Source organism: Scyliorhinus torazame, chromosome 1 (assembly GCF_047496885.1).
Source record: "Scyliorhinus torazame isolate Kashiwa2021f chromosome 1, sScyTor2.1, whole genome shotgun sequence".
Lineage (NCBI taxonomy): Eukaryota > Metazoa > Chordata > Chondrichthyes > Carcharhiniformes > Scyliorhinidae > Scyliorhinus > Scyliorhinus torazame.
Window position 1 is genome coordinate 315,111,590 of NC_092707.1, and position 14,791 is coordinate 315,126,380.

Here is a 14,791-nt window from a genome sequence, read left to right on the forward strand (position 1 = left end):
ACAAAATGTTGATTCTTTTGTTACCTTGAGGTTTAAAGAATATAAAAAGAATTGTGTCAATTCAGTGAAGAAAGACAGTAACTAGGGTATCTGTTCTACCACTGGAAATGCTCCGTTATCACATATTGTACATACATAAGCTCGCACACCGTTTACAAGTGTTGTCCTTAACAGTGAGAAAAATGATCAAGTCCTAAATAATTCAGAGAACAGGAGTTCAAATGCCATCCTGGCAATTTCAGAATTAGAAGTCACATTTCACAAAAGGTCTGTAAAGAAAACAAAACTTGTTCCAGTAAAAGTGAACATGAAACTGTTAGTTGGAGAAAAGCCCATTGGTTCACTAATCTTCTTAGGGAAGAAAACCTGCCATTCTTACCTGATCAAGCCTAAATGTGACTTTAGTCCCATATTAATATGGCTAACTCTGAAGTAGCCCAGCAAGCTATTCAATATTATTGAACTGTTGGTCTGGAAACTTGACATTATCCAGGATAATGCAGTCCACTTCATTTACACACCAATCACCATCTTAAACATTGACTCCCTCTGCTGGCATACTGTGGCTGCTCTATGTAAAGGATGTACAGTAATAATTCCCCAAGATATTTTTCAGAAGCACATGCCAAGCCAGTGCTCTTCACCATAGAAGGAAAGGTCAGCAGGTGCTTGGGAACATCATCCCTGCCAAGTTACCCTTCAAATTAAACACATCACCCTGACTTAGACCACCTTGTCATGCCCTGCTCCCACCCCAAACTGGAAAATGTCATCAATTTGGTTTCTAATTTTGACTCTTCCCTCAAGACCAAATGGTCCATCTCCAATTCTTCTGTGCCATTCCTTAACCTCTTTATCAATACTTTGGGGAAAGACTATCAACCAATATTCATTACAAGTCCACAGATTTCCAGCTACTTTGACTATACTTTCTCCCAACCTGTTTCCAGTGTGGACTCCATTCCATTCTCCCACCTTCTCCATGTCTGACACACACTGGTAGCACTGTTGCTTCACAGTTCCAGGGTCCCAGGTTTGATTCCCGGCTTGGGTCATTGTGTGCGCGGAGTCTGCATGTTCTCCCCGTGTCTGCGTGGGTTTCCTCCGGGTGCTCCGGTTTCCCCCCACAGTCCAAAGATGTGCAGGTTAGGTGGATTGGCCATGCTAAAATTAATATGGCCTCCTTCTGCACTGTAAACTCTTATGATTCATTTGGGGCCCTAAACACTCCATCCGGGTTTAATTTAGTACACTGCATTCATTGTCATGGTGCAGTCTCCACTTCATTGGGGAGACCAAACATAGATTGGGTGATTGCTTTGTGGAACTCCTTCATTTATTCCTTAAGCATGACCCAAACCTCCCAGTCACCTGACTTTTTAATTCCCTGCCCCTCTCCCATTCTGACGCCTCTTTCCTCAGCTCCTTCACTATTTCAGTGAAGCTCCATGTACGTTCGGAGAGCAGCTTTTCATCTCTCATTTAGACACTTTTCAGCCTTCTGAACTGAACATTGAGTTCAGTAATTTTAAAACACTGCCTATTTTTTGGACAGTAATAGTTGCTATTGCATCTGTAATTCCTATTTACATCTCATTTGGTCCCTAATTTTTTGCTTCTTTACTTGTCCCATTACCATCGCCTTTTGCCTTGTTACATCATCATCGTTGCCATTTAATTCTGTCGTTCACCCTCATCACTTAGCCCATCCCCAACCCACTTTTCCAGCCTCTGTACTTGCTGAAAATCTGTAACCTCGCTAACTTTCTCCTCTTCTGATAAATAGTCATGTTGGGCTGGATTCTCCATCAGCCGATGTTGGTACTGGGTCCACAATATGGTGGAGAATAGTGAAATCGGCATCGGCGGCAGTCGTCAAATGCGATACTCCGACCCCTCCGCTGGTGCCGGAATTGAGGTCCACGACCGCGTGGCAGCGGGAGGATGTAAATGAATGCAAAATGCGTCTTCCATTTCATTTAGCAGGCTCGGCACCCTACTCTTCGGTCCTCTGTGATTCTCCGGTGTCCCAGATTCCACCCATTTCAACCCCGCAGCTCCATTAGCTGCAAGCCATTCATAATTTTCTAGTGGTGGGCTGGGATTTACAGCTTCCACAAACCAGTTGCAGCCTTGATCCATTCATCTCCATTCATGGATCAGTGACTAAGTGGTGAAACCCCAATGTATACAAACATTGGCCACATCGAAGAGAGGTAAGTGCATTGCAATCACACGCTTGTGAGATTGGAGTGCAATTAGTGCTTGGAATGCACTTACCTCTGTTTGATGAAAGTTATGAATGGCTTGTAGTTAAAAGATCTGCAGGGTTGAAGCTCAGGTCACAGTTGTTTTCCTTCGAGGAATTGACACGTTGAGCTTCCAGGTAAGTGTTACAGCTCTTAGTTTCTCATTGCCTCTGTCTGGAATACTCTTCAGCTTCCAGAGAGGGGTCTCTTTTCGGGAGGGGGGGGGGGGGAGATCTCTAGTTAGGGGGTCTCTGGGGGATCTCTCTACTACAGGGGCCTCTGGGGTTCCCTATTACAGAGGTCCCTAGGGGGGTATCCCTATTACAGGGCCCGCGGAGGGGGGCTACCCTTGTTAGAGAGTCCCTGGGGTTCAGGTCAGGTCATCCCCATACTTGGGAGAAGGGGGGTCACTCAGGCAATCCGTGGGTGAGGGGTGGGCTGTTTGCGGTGCAGTGGGGAGGTTCGGGGCTGGACAGCCGCAGGACTTCGCTATCGGGCCACCTGCTCAAAATGGCATCCCGATAGGGAATCGCTCATGGTTTTGCAGTAACCATTCACTATGTATATAACTGTATCACGCTGTTGCCCATGTGTGCTCCACCTATGGACCATTGTAAGGTATTACCTGTAATGTATCATGTTGGTGCCTTGTGGGCTCCGCCCCTGGCTCCACCCCTTGAGGGGAGGTATAAAGAGCAGTAGCCCTGTAGGCGGCTCTCACTAGCAGACCAGTCGCAGGCAGGCACTGTTCTAGTTGATTAAAGCCACAGTCTACTTCTGCTCCTGGTTTTGTGTGAATTGATGGTCGCATCAATTTAATCAACTACAATGCCACTATGGAATCGGCCCTCAAACCTGACCGACTGGAACTCGATCCGCAGGCCGCGGAGGCGAAAGGGATTTTTTTGCACTGGCTCCGCTGTTTCAAGGCCTACCTCGCCGCCTCCTCCTCGCCTTCCGTCACCGACGAACAGAAGCTGAGTCTCCTCCACGTGCGGGTGAGCCATCGAATCCCTGTTTAACTTGAGGAAGCCTCCACTTACGCAGAAGCCCTCGCGATGCTACAGCACCTCTACGTAAAGCCAGTGAATGAGGTATACGCGTGGCATCTCCTCACTACTCGTCGCCCGTGCCCCAGGGAGTCGCTGGAAGAGTACCTATGCGACCTCAAAGTCCTTGCACGAAGTTGCAATTACCAGGCCGTTACGGCCACTCAACATATGGACCTCGCCATCCGGGACACTTACGTGGCTGGAGTCAGGTCCAACTACGTGAGACAGCGCCTATTCGAAAAAGGTGCCCTAGACCTGGAAGAGACTGAAAAATCAGCCTCCTTTCTAGAAGTAGCGTTCCAAAGCCTTGACACTTTCCCGCCCGATCACGCGGCCCCCTCGTGGACCCCCGTCCAAAGAGTACCCCAGGTCTGTGCCGCGCGGCTGCCCGCCCACCATTGGGGCCTACCCTGTTATTTCTGCGGCCAGCATCAACATCCCAGGCAGCGCTGCCGGGCCCGGATCGCGAACTGCAGCGACTGCGGAAGAAAAGGACATTTTGCGAAAGTTTGCCGAACCAGGTCCAAAAACTCTAAATCGCGGGCCCGACCCTAAGACTTACAGGCCCGCAGATCCCGCAGTGTGGCAGCGTGTCTGCCGGCTCCGACCCCCCCGGACGCGTCATCGGCCTCGTGTTGTCCGTGGGGGCAGCCATCTTCCACCCTACCCAACGTGGGCGACCCACGGGGGTCGCCATCTTGGCCATCCTCGCCCACGCGGCCCGCCACGTGCGATTCATGTGGGCTGCCATCTTGGACACCATCTTCCTCACCGCCCGACACGTGCGACCGACGGGGGCCACCATCTTCAACGCCGCCCGACACGTGCGACCGACGGGGACAGCCATCTTGGGACCACCCCAGCACCTCCGATCACGCCGGCTACCCACAACTCAGCGCAGTCACCCTTGACCAGTCGCGACCCAAATACCTCTGGAGCTCCATGATGACCGTCCGGGTAAATGGACACAAAATGCCCTGCCTGTTCGACTCCGGGAGCACGGAGAGCTTCATTCATCCAGACATGGTAAGACGCTGCTCGCTCCCAATCTTCCCGGCATATCAAACCATCTCCCTTGCTTCTGGGTCGCACTCGGTCAGATCCGAAGGTGCACTACCGCAACCCTCGCAATACAGGGTGTCGGGTACGCCAATTTTAAGTTATATGTACTCCCCGACCTCTGTGCTCCTCTCTTGTTGGGACTGGACTTCCAGTGTAACCTCAGGAGCCCAACTCTGAAGTTCGGCGGGCCCCTACCCCCACTCACCGTATGTAGCCTTGCGACCCTTAAAGTCAACCCTCCCCCGCTCTTCGCAAATCTCACCGCTGACTGTAAACCAGTCGCCACCAGAAGCAGGCGGTACAGCATCCAGGATAGGACTTTTATCAGGTCCGAGGTCCAGCGACTCTTGCGGGAGGGAATCATCGAGACCAGCAATTGCCCCTGGAGAGCTCAGGTGGTGGCTGTCAGGACCGGGGAAAAGAACCGGATGGTTATAGATTACAGCCAAACCATAAACCGGGATACGCACATCGATGCGTACTCCCTTCCCCGGGTCGCAGACGTGGTTAATCAGATTGCGCACTACCGGGTGTTCTCCACGGTTGTTCTGAAGTCTACGCATCACAAGCTCCCAATCCGCCCGGGGGACCGCCACTACACGGCTTTTGAGGCAGACGGCCGCCTCTTCCACTTCCTCTGGGACCCCTTTGGCATCACGAACGGGGTCTCGGTCTTCCAAAGAACGATGGACCGAATGGTGGACCAGTACGGGCTGCGGGGCCATATTTCCGTACTTGGACAACGTCACCATCTGCGGCCATGATCAGCAGGACCACGATGCCAACCTCCAGAGATTTCTCCAAACCGCCCGAACCCTTAACCTCACTTACAATAAGGAGAAATGCATTTTGCAGTAACCATTCACCATGTATATAACTGTATCACGCTGTTGCCCATGTGGGCTCCACCTATGGACCATTGTAAGGTATTACCTGTAATGTATCATGTTGGTGCCTTGCGGGCTCCGCCCCTGGCTTCACCTCTTGAGGGAAGGTATAAAGATCAGTAGCCCTGTAGGCGGCTCTCACTAGCAGACCAGTCGCAGGCAGGCACTCTTCTATTTGATTAAAGCCACAGTTTACTTCTACTCCTGGTTTTGTGTGAATTGATGGTCGCATCACTCATATTCCACGCCATGCATCAATTTGCATGGCAAGGGACACCGAATTGCATCCGATTTGCACTCCCGGGGATTGTAAAACGGGTGCAATTCTCCTCCAGCGGGAGAACATGGGGCTGGATTCTCCAATTCTGTGGCTATATCCGCAGGATCCATCTCGTCTTATGACCAGAAAGTCGGCACCGCCCCCGCACCGATCCTCCGCACGGTGGGGGGGCTAGCAGCCGCGCCACATAAAGCCCCGGCTAAACTGCGGATACGGCCGCAGAATTGCCGGGTCGATGGCTGTGCATACGCACGGCGACATCCTAGGACAGCCGCACCGTATAGCATGGCGCCGGCCGCGCGCGGACCAGACCTGCCAAAAACTGCCCCCCTGTAACCCTCCTCACCACCATCGGACCACCCCTACCAGTCCCCCTCAGCCCCCGCCGAAGCCCCCCTTGCCAGTGGAATGGCTCCCTCCCCCCGGTAGTGGCACCACTGGACACAATCCGCAACTGCCACGTGAGGTCCCCGAAAGTTGTGAGGGCATGTGTCCCACACCATTGGGGACTCAGGCCATCGGGGACAGAGCATTAAGGGAGGGCCTCAGGTGTTGTCCGGAGGCCGACCGGACGGAGTGCGGCGTACTCCTCAAGTACGCTGTTTTTGAGGGGGCGGAGCATCGGAAAAACAGCACCGCCCCCAATTCCAGCGTAAAAGTGGATTCCAGCATAAAGGTGCCGTTGGCGATAGGAGAATCCAGCCCATGGTCTCCCAAACGGAGAAGCTCGTCCCTTAACTTTGTTTCTTACTTTCTACAGATTCTATCTGATCAGTGAGTATTGCTATCACTTCCTGTTTTTATTTCAGTAAATTATGTAACTTCTTTTGAGGGCAGAATATCAGAACATTTTAGGAGTGGCACTGTTTTTCATCTTTTCCTACTTACTTTATCAGCCAGATCCCAAATTCTTGTCGTACCATCATCACTTGCAGAAATCAGGAGGTCTTTAGAGGGATGTGTGGCAAGGCCCCAAATTTCTCCTTCCATGTGCCCATTAATCAGGCTATTTGATGCTGCATTCTTTTCTCCAACTTCAATTATCTCACCATCTTTTGTTCCTACAAGTATTTTCCCCTGTAATCAACAATAATGTTTATTAGGTAGTGAGCAGTATAAAATGAGAAGAAATATCTACAAAAAGGATGAAGGTCTAAAATAAAAAAACAAATCGCATAGCAAAGCACAGATGAAGATTTTGTTTGATGAATAGTGAGGAGTCTCTTTCAATGTATTTGAGCAACAAGCAAATGGCAGATGCAACATATTTTAAGATGGCATAACTCTAGTATGATAGGCACAGCTCATTTGAGACTTGGCAAAGGTAGATCCTCTGTGGTTGATTTGAGAGCCCTTAAGTAATCCTAGTTGTTGACAAAAACAGAAGAGTTACTATCCCAGCTATGATATCCCTCAGACATTTATCTCCCTTATAAAAATATACTGCTCCTGCACTGTGTGTGCAGAAACTAGATTATTGCAGAGAATTTTTGGAACAGCAATAGTTCTACGTCTTCAAGTTGAAGCTTCATTTTACATTATTGATTGTAAATCCAGACCGAATTTTCAAAATATGAAATAATGATTGCTTCAGTTTACAATATGGGAATTAATATTAAGGGTCAACCACACTGTCGTGTCAGCTTTGAGATATAATGTGGGAATTTTAACAAGTGGCATGTGTTTAGGTGCAAATGACGGATTGGGCTCAACACATGTAGAGGTTGGTTCCAATAGGCTGACTTCTGGGTTAACCTGCATGGTTCAACTGTGTACGGAGCTCCTTCGTGAAGCAGGTTAGCTATATTTCAATATTTAAATTAGGGAATTGCAGTGACATTTTGACCACTATTGAAATTTAATGGTACATGCACAGGTTTCTCAAAACTTGAAACTTGCCATTGAAACCAAGTAGAAAGGAGAACGACAATTAATGGGGTTCATTAAAAGACAGTCATACAAACAAGAACAGCCAGTTTTGCTTTCTCACCTACCAGTGAGAAAGAGTTTGTTGAAAATACTTGTGATGAGAGGCTAATTTGTGCACATTGGAGGTATTGAGACTCAAGATCAGGATGGGCGGGTGGCACCGTGGCTGCCTTAGATTGGACCTTGACTGAGCGGCAAGTGAACATCAGCAATAGGATCACCCTGTTGAGACACCTGCAGGTGGTCAGCACAGAGGCGAGAAGCAGAACGCGGAGTAGGAGAGAAGCAGAACGTGGAGTAGGATAGAAGCAGAACGCGGAGTAGAAGAGAAGCAGAATGCAGAGTAGGAGAGAAGCAGAATGCAGAGTAGAAGAGAAGCAGAATAGAAGAGAAGCAGAACGCGGAGTAGCAGGAGGGGGAGCAGCAGGAGAGGAGAGTTTGTCGGTAGCAGAACCCCTGCAACAGGGCATATAGACAGCTTCCTGCACCTCTACAACAATTATATTTATACAGCACCTTTAATGTAACAAACCATCTCAACGTGCTGCACTGTATCTTTAAAAAGCAGAATATGATACTGAACCTCATAAGGGGATATTAGGCCTGATGACTAAAAACTTGGTCAAAGATATAGTTTTAAGCAGTGATGTATAAGAGGAAAGCAAGATGGAAAGACGGAGAGATGTAGGCAAGGAATTCCAGAGTTTAGGGCATAGGCAATTGAATGCACAGCCATCAGTAGTAAAAGGATTAGCGAGGTTCAAGAGACCATAATTATATAAGTGCAGATATTTTGGAAGGTTCTGGCAGCAGGAGGAGATAACAGAGATAGGGAGGGGCAAGGAAGGAATTTGAAAACCATGATGAGAATTTTAAAATCAAGATGATGCTTTATCGGAAGCCAATGAAGATTAGTGAGTACAGGAGTGTTGAATGAACAAACTTGGTGCATGTTAGTACATGGCAGCAGGGTTTTGAATGATCTCAAGTTTATGGAAAATAAAACACAGTAGACCAGCCAGGAGTGCATTGGAATAGTTGAGTCCAGATCAGCTGAGGCAGGGATGAAGTAGGGAGATGGAAAAAAGCAGTCCAAGTGATGACATGAAGATGTGATCAGAAGCCCATCTCAGATTTCAGCTCTTACTGTTGATGATCTTGACCAAGGATTTCTGGTTATTGGAGCCTTTGAGAGAATCACTAAAATCTGCTCCATATCTGTCTTTAAGTCGAGCTTCTGGATTGTTGTTGAAGCCATCCAGACTTGTGCCTTGTAGATGGTGGATAAGCTTTGGGAGTAAGGAGTTACATTACTCATTGCATAATTCCCAGCCTCTGACCTGCTTTTGTAGCCACAGTATTTATATGGCTCGTCCACTTAAGTTTCTGGTAAATGGTAACACCCAGGGGCTTCAGGGATGGCAACGGGCATGATTTACTGGAAAAATTTAAAAGTACCGTGTCGGTTGCATCTGGCAGGGTGTGCCAGGTTGGCACTGCCAGGGTGCCTGGCTGGCAGTGCCAAGGTGTCCAGGTGCCAGGGGACTACCCTGTCACTGATCACCTGGGGGCTCTCATGGCCTGCGAGACCCCCAAGGTGCCATCACGCCTGGTCCACGATTGTGGAAGCCAGTGCCAAACGGCATCCATTTGAGGCCTTGCAGACGTGGCAGTTGACTCCCAGGAGCCAGATGAAAACGGCGTTGGGAGATTTAAATGAACCAAGTGCTCATTTAAATATCATTATCTGGATCATGCTCAGCCAGGGCGTGATCCAGATCACGTTGAGTGGCGTGAGTTGGATCGCACCTGGCACAGAGCCCGGTTTGAAGCTCTCCCGTGATTGTTGCACCCGACTCCACACTGGGCGCAATGCAGTGGAAAATCGCGCCCAATATCATTGAATGTCAAGGGGAGATGGTTAGATTCTCTCTTGTTGGAGTTGGTCATTGCTTCGCACCTCTGTGACACTATTGTTAGTTGCCACTTATCAACCCAAGGTTGAATGTTGTAGAGGTCTTACTTCAATATCTGAGGAGTCACGAATGGTATTGAACATTATGCAATCATCGCAAACATCACCACTTCTGATGATATTATGGAGGCAAGGTCATTGATGAAGCAGCTAAAGATGTTTGGACCTAAGGCAGAACCCCGACAAACGCAGTAATGTCCTAGGGCTGAGATGATTGACCTCCAACAACCACAACCATCTTCCTTTGTGCTAGGTATGGCTCCAACCTGGAGAGAGTTTCCCCCTTGATTCCCATTGACTTCAGTTTTGCTGCGATCCTTGATACTGTAGCCACCTAAAATGGCTGATTCCCGATTAATTTGGCCAAAACCCGATATAAAATGGCTAACCGAAAAGGCTGATGGGAAAAGCAGCCAACAGGGCACAAACGGACAGCTGCAAACAGAATAGCATATTCGGCTCTGGGGAAGTCGGCCCAGATCGATACCTGCGACCATTAGCAGCACATCAACCCAGACATCTGCAGTTTAATCGGCTATCCCCGGGAACAAATGCAACATATTAGTAATTGAATGCCGGGCCAGACCTGTCGGCGCCTGCAGTGGCCAAAATAAAGACAGGTGAACGACCAACCCCGATCAAGGAATCGCCCCATTATTGGAGCATATCGAACCCAGTGATTGGGAACAAGTCCAATCACTTGGGACTCAGGGTCAAGGTTCGCTCCGAGAGGCGGGAAGCCCCTGGGCCCTATAAAATTAGGGGCCAAGTTCAGATCGACCCTTCTCTCCCTTCTTCTCCTGCTCGCAACCTTCGCAAGAACCATCGACCAGCAACCGTAAGTTTGACTCCAGCGATCGCTACCCGATAGAGACTCCTAGCCATCGACCTGTATCAGACTTTTGAATCCCGCAGGCCAGACCCAATTCGATAAGCCATTCGTTTCCCTGACCTGGTGGGCCATTCCCAAAAGTTAAGTATTGGCCAGTAGTGGCAGGTAGTGATATAGAAAGTAGGATTATTGTGTAAGTATTTATTGCTGTACATAATAAATGACCGTTGATTCAATCTTACTAAGCGGTGTGCTGTCTTATTAATCATAACTCGAGCTTGAACCACGTGGCGGTATCAGAAAGATACCTGGCGACTCGTGAGCAAAGGTGACATAATCAGAGCTAATAAAACTAAGGCTAATAAGAGCAACAATACCACACTCGGTCAAATGTTGCCCTAATGCCAAGCAGAGTCACTCTGACCTCACCTCTAAGTTTAGCTCTTTTGTCCATGTTTGGACCAAGACAGTAATGAGGTCAGGAGCCGAGTGGTACTTGCAGAAGCCAAAGTGAACATCAGTGACCAGGTTAGTGTTGTGTAAGTGCAGTTTGATAGCTATATCAGTGCTTTCAACATTTTCTTGATATCATGCGGAATGGATCAAATTGACTGAAGACTGACATCTGTGATGTGGGGACCTCAGCAGGAGGCCGATATGGATCATCCAAATGGCACCTCTGGCTGAAGATGGTAGCAAATGCATTAGCTTTCATTTTTACACTGTGGTGCTGGGCTTTCCCATCATTGAGGATGGAGATATTTGTGGAGTCTCCTCCTCTGACAATTGTTTAATTGTCCACCACTATACATGACTGGATGTGGCAGGACTGCAGGGCTTTGATCTGGTCGGTTGGTTGCGGGATTGCTTAGCTCTATCTATCGCATGCTGCTTCTGCTGTTTGGCATGCATGTAGCCCGATGTTGTAACTTCAGGTAGCCACCTTATTTTTTCTTCAGGAATGCCTGGTGCTGTTCCTGGCATGCTCTCCTGCACTCTGAATCAGGGTTGATGCCCTACTTGATGATCGTGATAGAATGAAGGATATGCCAGGCCATGAGGTTACAAATTATGGTTGAATGCAATTTTGCTGCTGCTGATTGGCCACACCACCTTATGGATGTCTAGTTTTGTGTTGCTATATCTGTTATAAATCCCAAGTAGTACATGAGTAGTGCAACACAGCACGATGGAGTATATCTTTAATGTGAAGACAGGACTTTGTCTCCACAAGGACTTTGAAGGTCATTCCTACTAGAATTTGTCATGGACAGATGCATCTGTGCTAGTAGATTGGTGAGGACGAGGCAAGTAGGTTTTCCCACTTGTTGGTTCCCTCACCACCTGCCATGAGCTGGGTCTACAGCTGTTATATCCTTCAGGATTTGTCAGATTGGCCAACTGTGGTAATAACAAGTCACTCTTGGTGATGGACAATGAAGCCCCCCACCCAGAGTGTGTTCTGGACCGTTGCCACCCTCAGTGCTTCTTCTAATTGATGTTCAACACGGAGGAGTACTGATTCATCAGTTGGGAGGGCGACTGGTGATGGTAGTTGGTAATAAGCAGGAAGTTTCCTTCCCCATGTTTGATCCGATGCATAAAATTTCATGGATTCCGGAGACGATGGTGAGGACTCCCAAGGTAACTCTATCCTGACTGTAGGCCACTGTGCATGACTGTAGGTCACTGTGCCAGTGGGCCAGAACATACTCAGGAATGAGAGGGTTGTAATAAAATCAGACGGTGCTGGAAAAACTCAGCAATTCTGCTAGCATTTGTGGAGAGAGAAACAACGTTTTTAAAAAAATATATATTTTATTAAAGTTTTCAAACACAATTTTTCCCCCTTACAAATCAACAAAAACGGTAACATGATAACTGATAGATAACATTGTTTAAATAAAATAGTGAACTAACAAAATAACACAAAATAGTGCTCCCCCCCCGCCCCTCTGGGCTGCTGCTGGCTATTTATTTTCCCCCTAACGTTCCGCTAGATAGTCGAGGAATGGTTGCCACCGCCTGGTGAACCCCTGAGCTGATCCTCTCAGCGCAAACTTCATCCGCTCCAGTTTTATGAACCCTGCCATATCGTTTATCCAGGCCTCCACGCCGGGGGGTTTCGCTTCCTTCCACATGAGTAAAATCCTATGCCGGGCTACTAGGGACGCAAAGGCCACGACATCGGCCTCTTTCGCCTCCTGCACTCCCGGCTCATCCGCTACCCCAAATATAGCTAACCCCCAGCTTGGCTTGACCCGGACCTTCACCACCTTCGAGATCACTCCCGCCACTCCCCTCCAATACCGGACACGACCAAAACATGTGTGTGTGGTTCGCCGGGCTTCCCCCGCACCTCCCACACTTGTCCTCCACTCCGAAGAACCTGCTCAACCTCGCTCCCGTTATGTGTGCTCTATGGAGCACCTTAAATTGGACCAGGCTAAGCCTGGCACACGTGGAAGAAAAATTTACCCTACTTCGGGCATCGGCCCACAAACCCTCCTTAGGGCATCGGCCCACAAACCCTCCTCAATCTCCTCCCCGAGCTCTTCTTCCCATTTTCCTTTCAGTTCTTCTACCTGCTCCTCCCCCTCTTCTCTCATCTCCCGGTATATTTCGGACACTATGCCCTCCCCGACCCACACCCCCGAAAGCACTCTATCCTGGATCCCGTGTCGGGAGCAACGGAAATTCCCTCACCTGTTGTCTCGTGAACGCCCTCACCTGCATATACCTAAAGATATTCCACGGAGGCAGCTCATACTTTTCCTCTAGCGCTCCCAAGCTCGCAAAAGTCCCATCTATAAATAAGTCTCCCACTCTCCTAATTCCTGCCCGGTGCCAGCTCTGGAACTCTCCGTCCAACCTCCCTGGGGCAAACCTATGGTTGTTCCTGATCGGGGACCACACCGAGGCTCCCAGCACACCTTCTGTCGCCTCCATTTTCCCCAGATACTTAATGTTGCCGCCACCACTGGGTTCGTGGTAAACCTTTTCGGGGAGAGCGGTAGTGGCGCCGTCACCAGCGCTTTTAAGCTCGTTCCTTTACAGGACGCCATCTCCAGCCTTTTCCACGTCGCCCCCTCTCCCTCTATCATCCACTTACGGATCATCGCCACATTGGCGGCCCAGTAATAGTCACCCAAATTCGGCAACGCCAGTCCCCCTCTGTCCCTGCTACGTTGCAGGAACCCCCTCCTTACCCTCGGGGCCTTCCCTGCCCACACGAAGCTCATGATGCTCCTATCTATTTCTTTGAAAAAGGCCTCAGTGATCAATATAGGGAGACATTGAAACACAAATAGGAACCTCGGGAGGACCATCATCTTAATCGCCTGCACTCTGCCCGCCAGTGACAGCGGCTGCATATCCCACCTTTTGAAATCCTCTTCCATTTGCTCCACCAGCCGAGTCAGATTGAGTCTGTGTAAGGTTCCCCAGCTCCTGGCTATCTGAATCCCCAGGTATCGGAAGTTTCTTTCCACTCTCCTTAGCGGCAGGCCATCTATCCCTCTACTCTGGTCCCCAAGGTGTATCACGAAAAGCTCACTCTTTCCCATGTTAAGCCTATATCCCGAGAAATCTCCAAACTCCCTCAATATCTGTATGACCTCTGTCATCCCCCCCACTGGATCCGCCACATACAGCAGTAGGTCATCTGCATAGAGTGACACTCAGTGTTCCTCTCTCCCTCTAACCACCCCTCTTCATTTCCTGGAGTCTCTCAACGCTATGGCCAGTGGTTCAATTGCCAGCGCGAACAGTAATGGGGACAGCGGGCATCCCTGTCTTGTTCCCCTATGTAGTCGAAAATACTCCGACCTTTGCCGATTTGTGACTACACTTGCCACTGGGGCCCCATAGAGGAGTTTAACCCAGCTGACAAACCCCTCCCCGAACCTCCTCAGGTGGTAGATGTTTCAGTAGGGGAGCATTTCGGTAACAGTGACCACAATTCAGTAAGTTTTAAAGTGCTGGTGGACAAGGATAAGAGTGGTCCTAGGATGAATGTGCTAAATTGGGGGAAGGCTAATTGTAACAATATTAGGCGGGAACTGAAGAACATAGATTGGGGGCGGATGTTTGAGGGCAAATCAACATCTGACATGTGGGAGGCTTTCAAGTGGCAGTTGAAAGGAATTCAGGACCGGCATGTTCCTGTGAGGAAGAAGGATAAATACGGCAATTTTCGGGAACCTTGGATGACGAGAGATATTGTAGGCCTCGTCAAAAAGAAAAAGGAGGCATTTGTCAGGGCTAAAAGGCTGGGAACAGACGAAGCCTGCGTGGAATATAAGGAAAGTAGGAAGGAACTTAAGCAAGGAGTCAGGAGGGCTAGAAGGGGTCACGAAAAGTCATTGGCAAATAGGGTTAAGGAAAATCCCAAGGCGTTTTACACGTACATAAAAAGCAAGAGGGTAGCCAGGGAAAGGGTTGGCCCACTGAAGGATAGGCAAGGGAATCTATGTGTGGAACCAGAGGAAATGGGCGAGGTACTAAATGAATACTTTGCATCAGT

At 49.0% G+C, this 14,791-nt stretch overlaps 1 protein-coding gene across 2 annotated transcripts in view; it reads right to left on the minus strand.

Annotated features, from left to right (window-relative positions):
• LOC140424335 (echinoderm microtubule-associated protein-like 6) overlaps positions 1-14,791 on the minus strand; it is a 755,202-nt gene that overhangs the window by 64,945 nt on the left and 675,466 nt on the right. For both annotated transcript variants that reach the window (XM_072507857.1, XM_072507856.1), the window contains one exon: positions 6,419-6,607. In XM_072507857.1, coding sequence (XP_072363958.1) covers positions 6,419-6,607 — 189 coding nt within the window. The remainder of the gene's footprint in view (positions 1-6,418; positions 6,608-14,791) is intronic.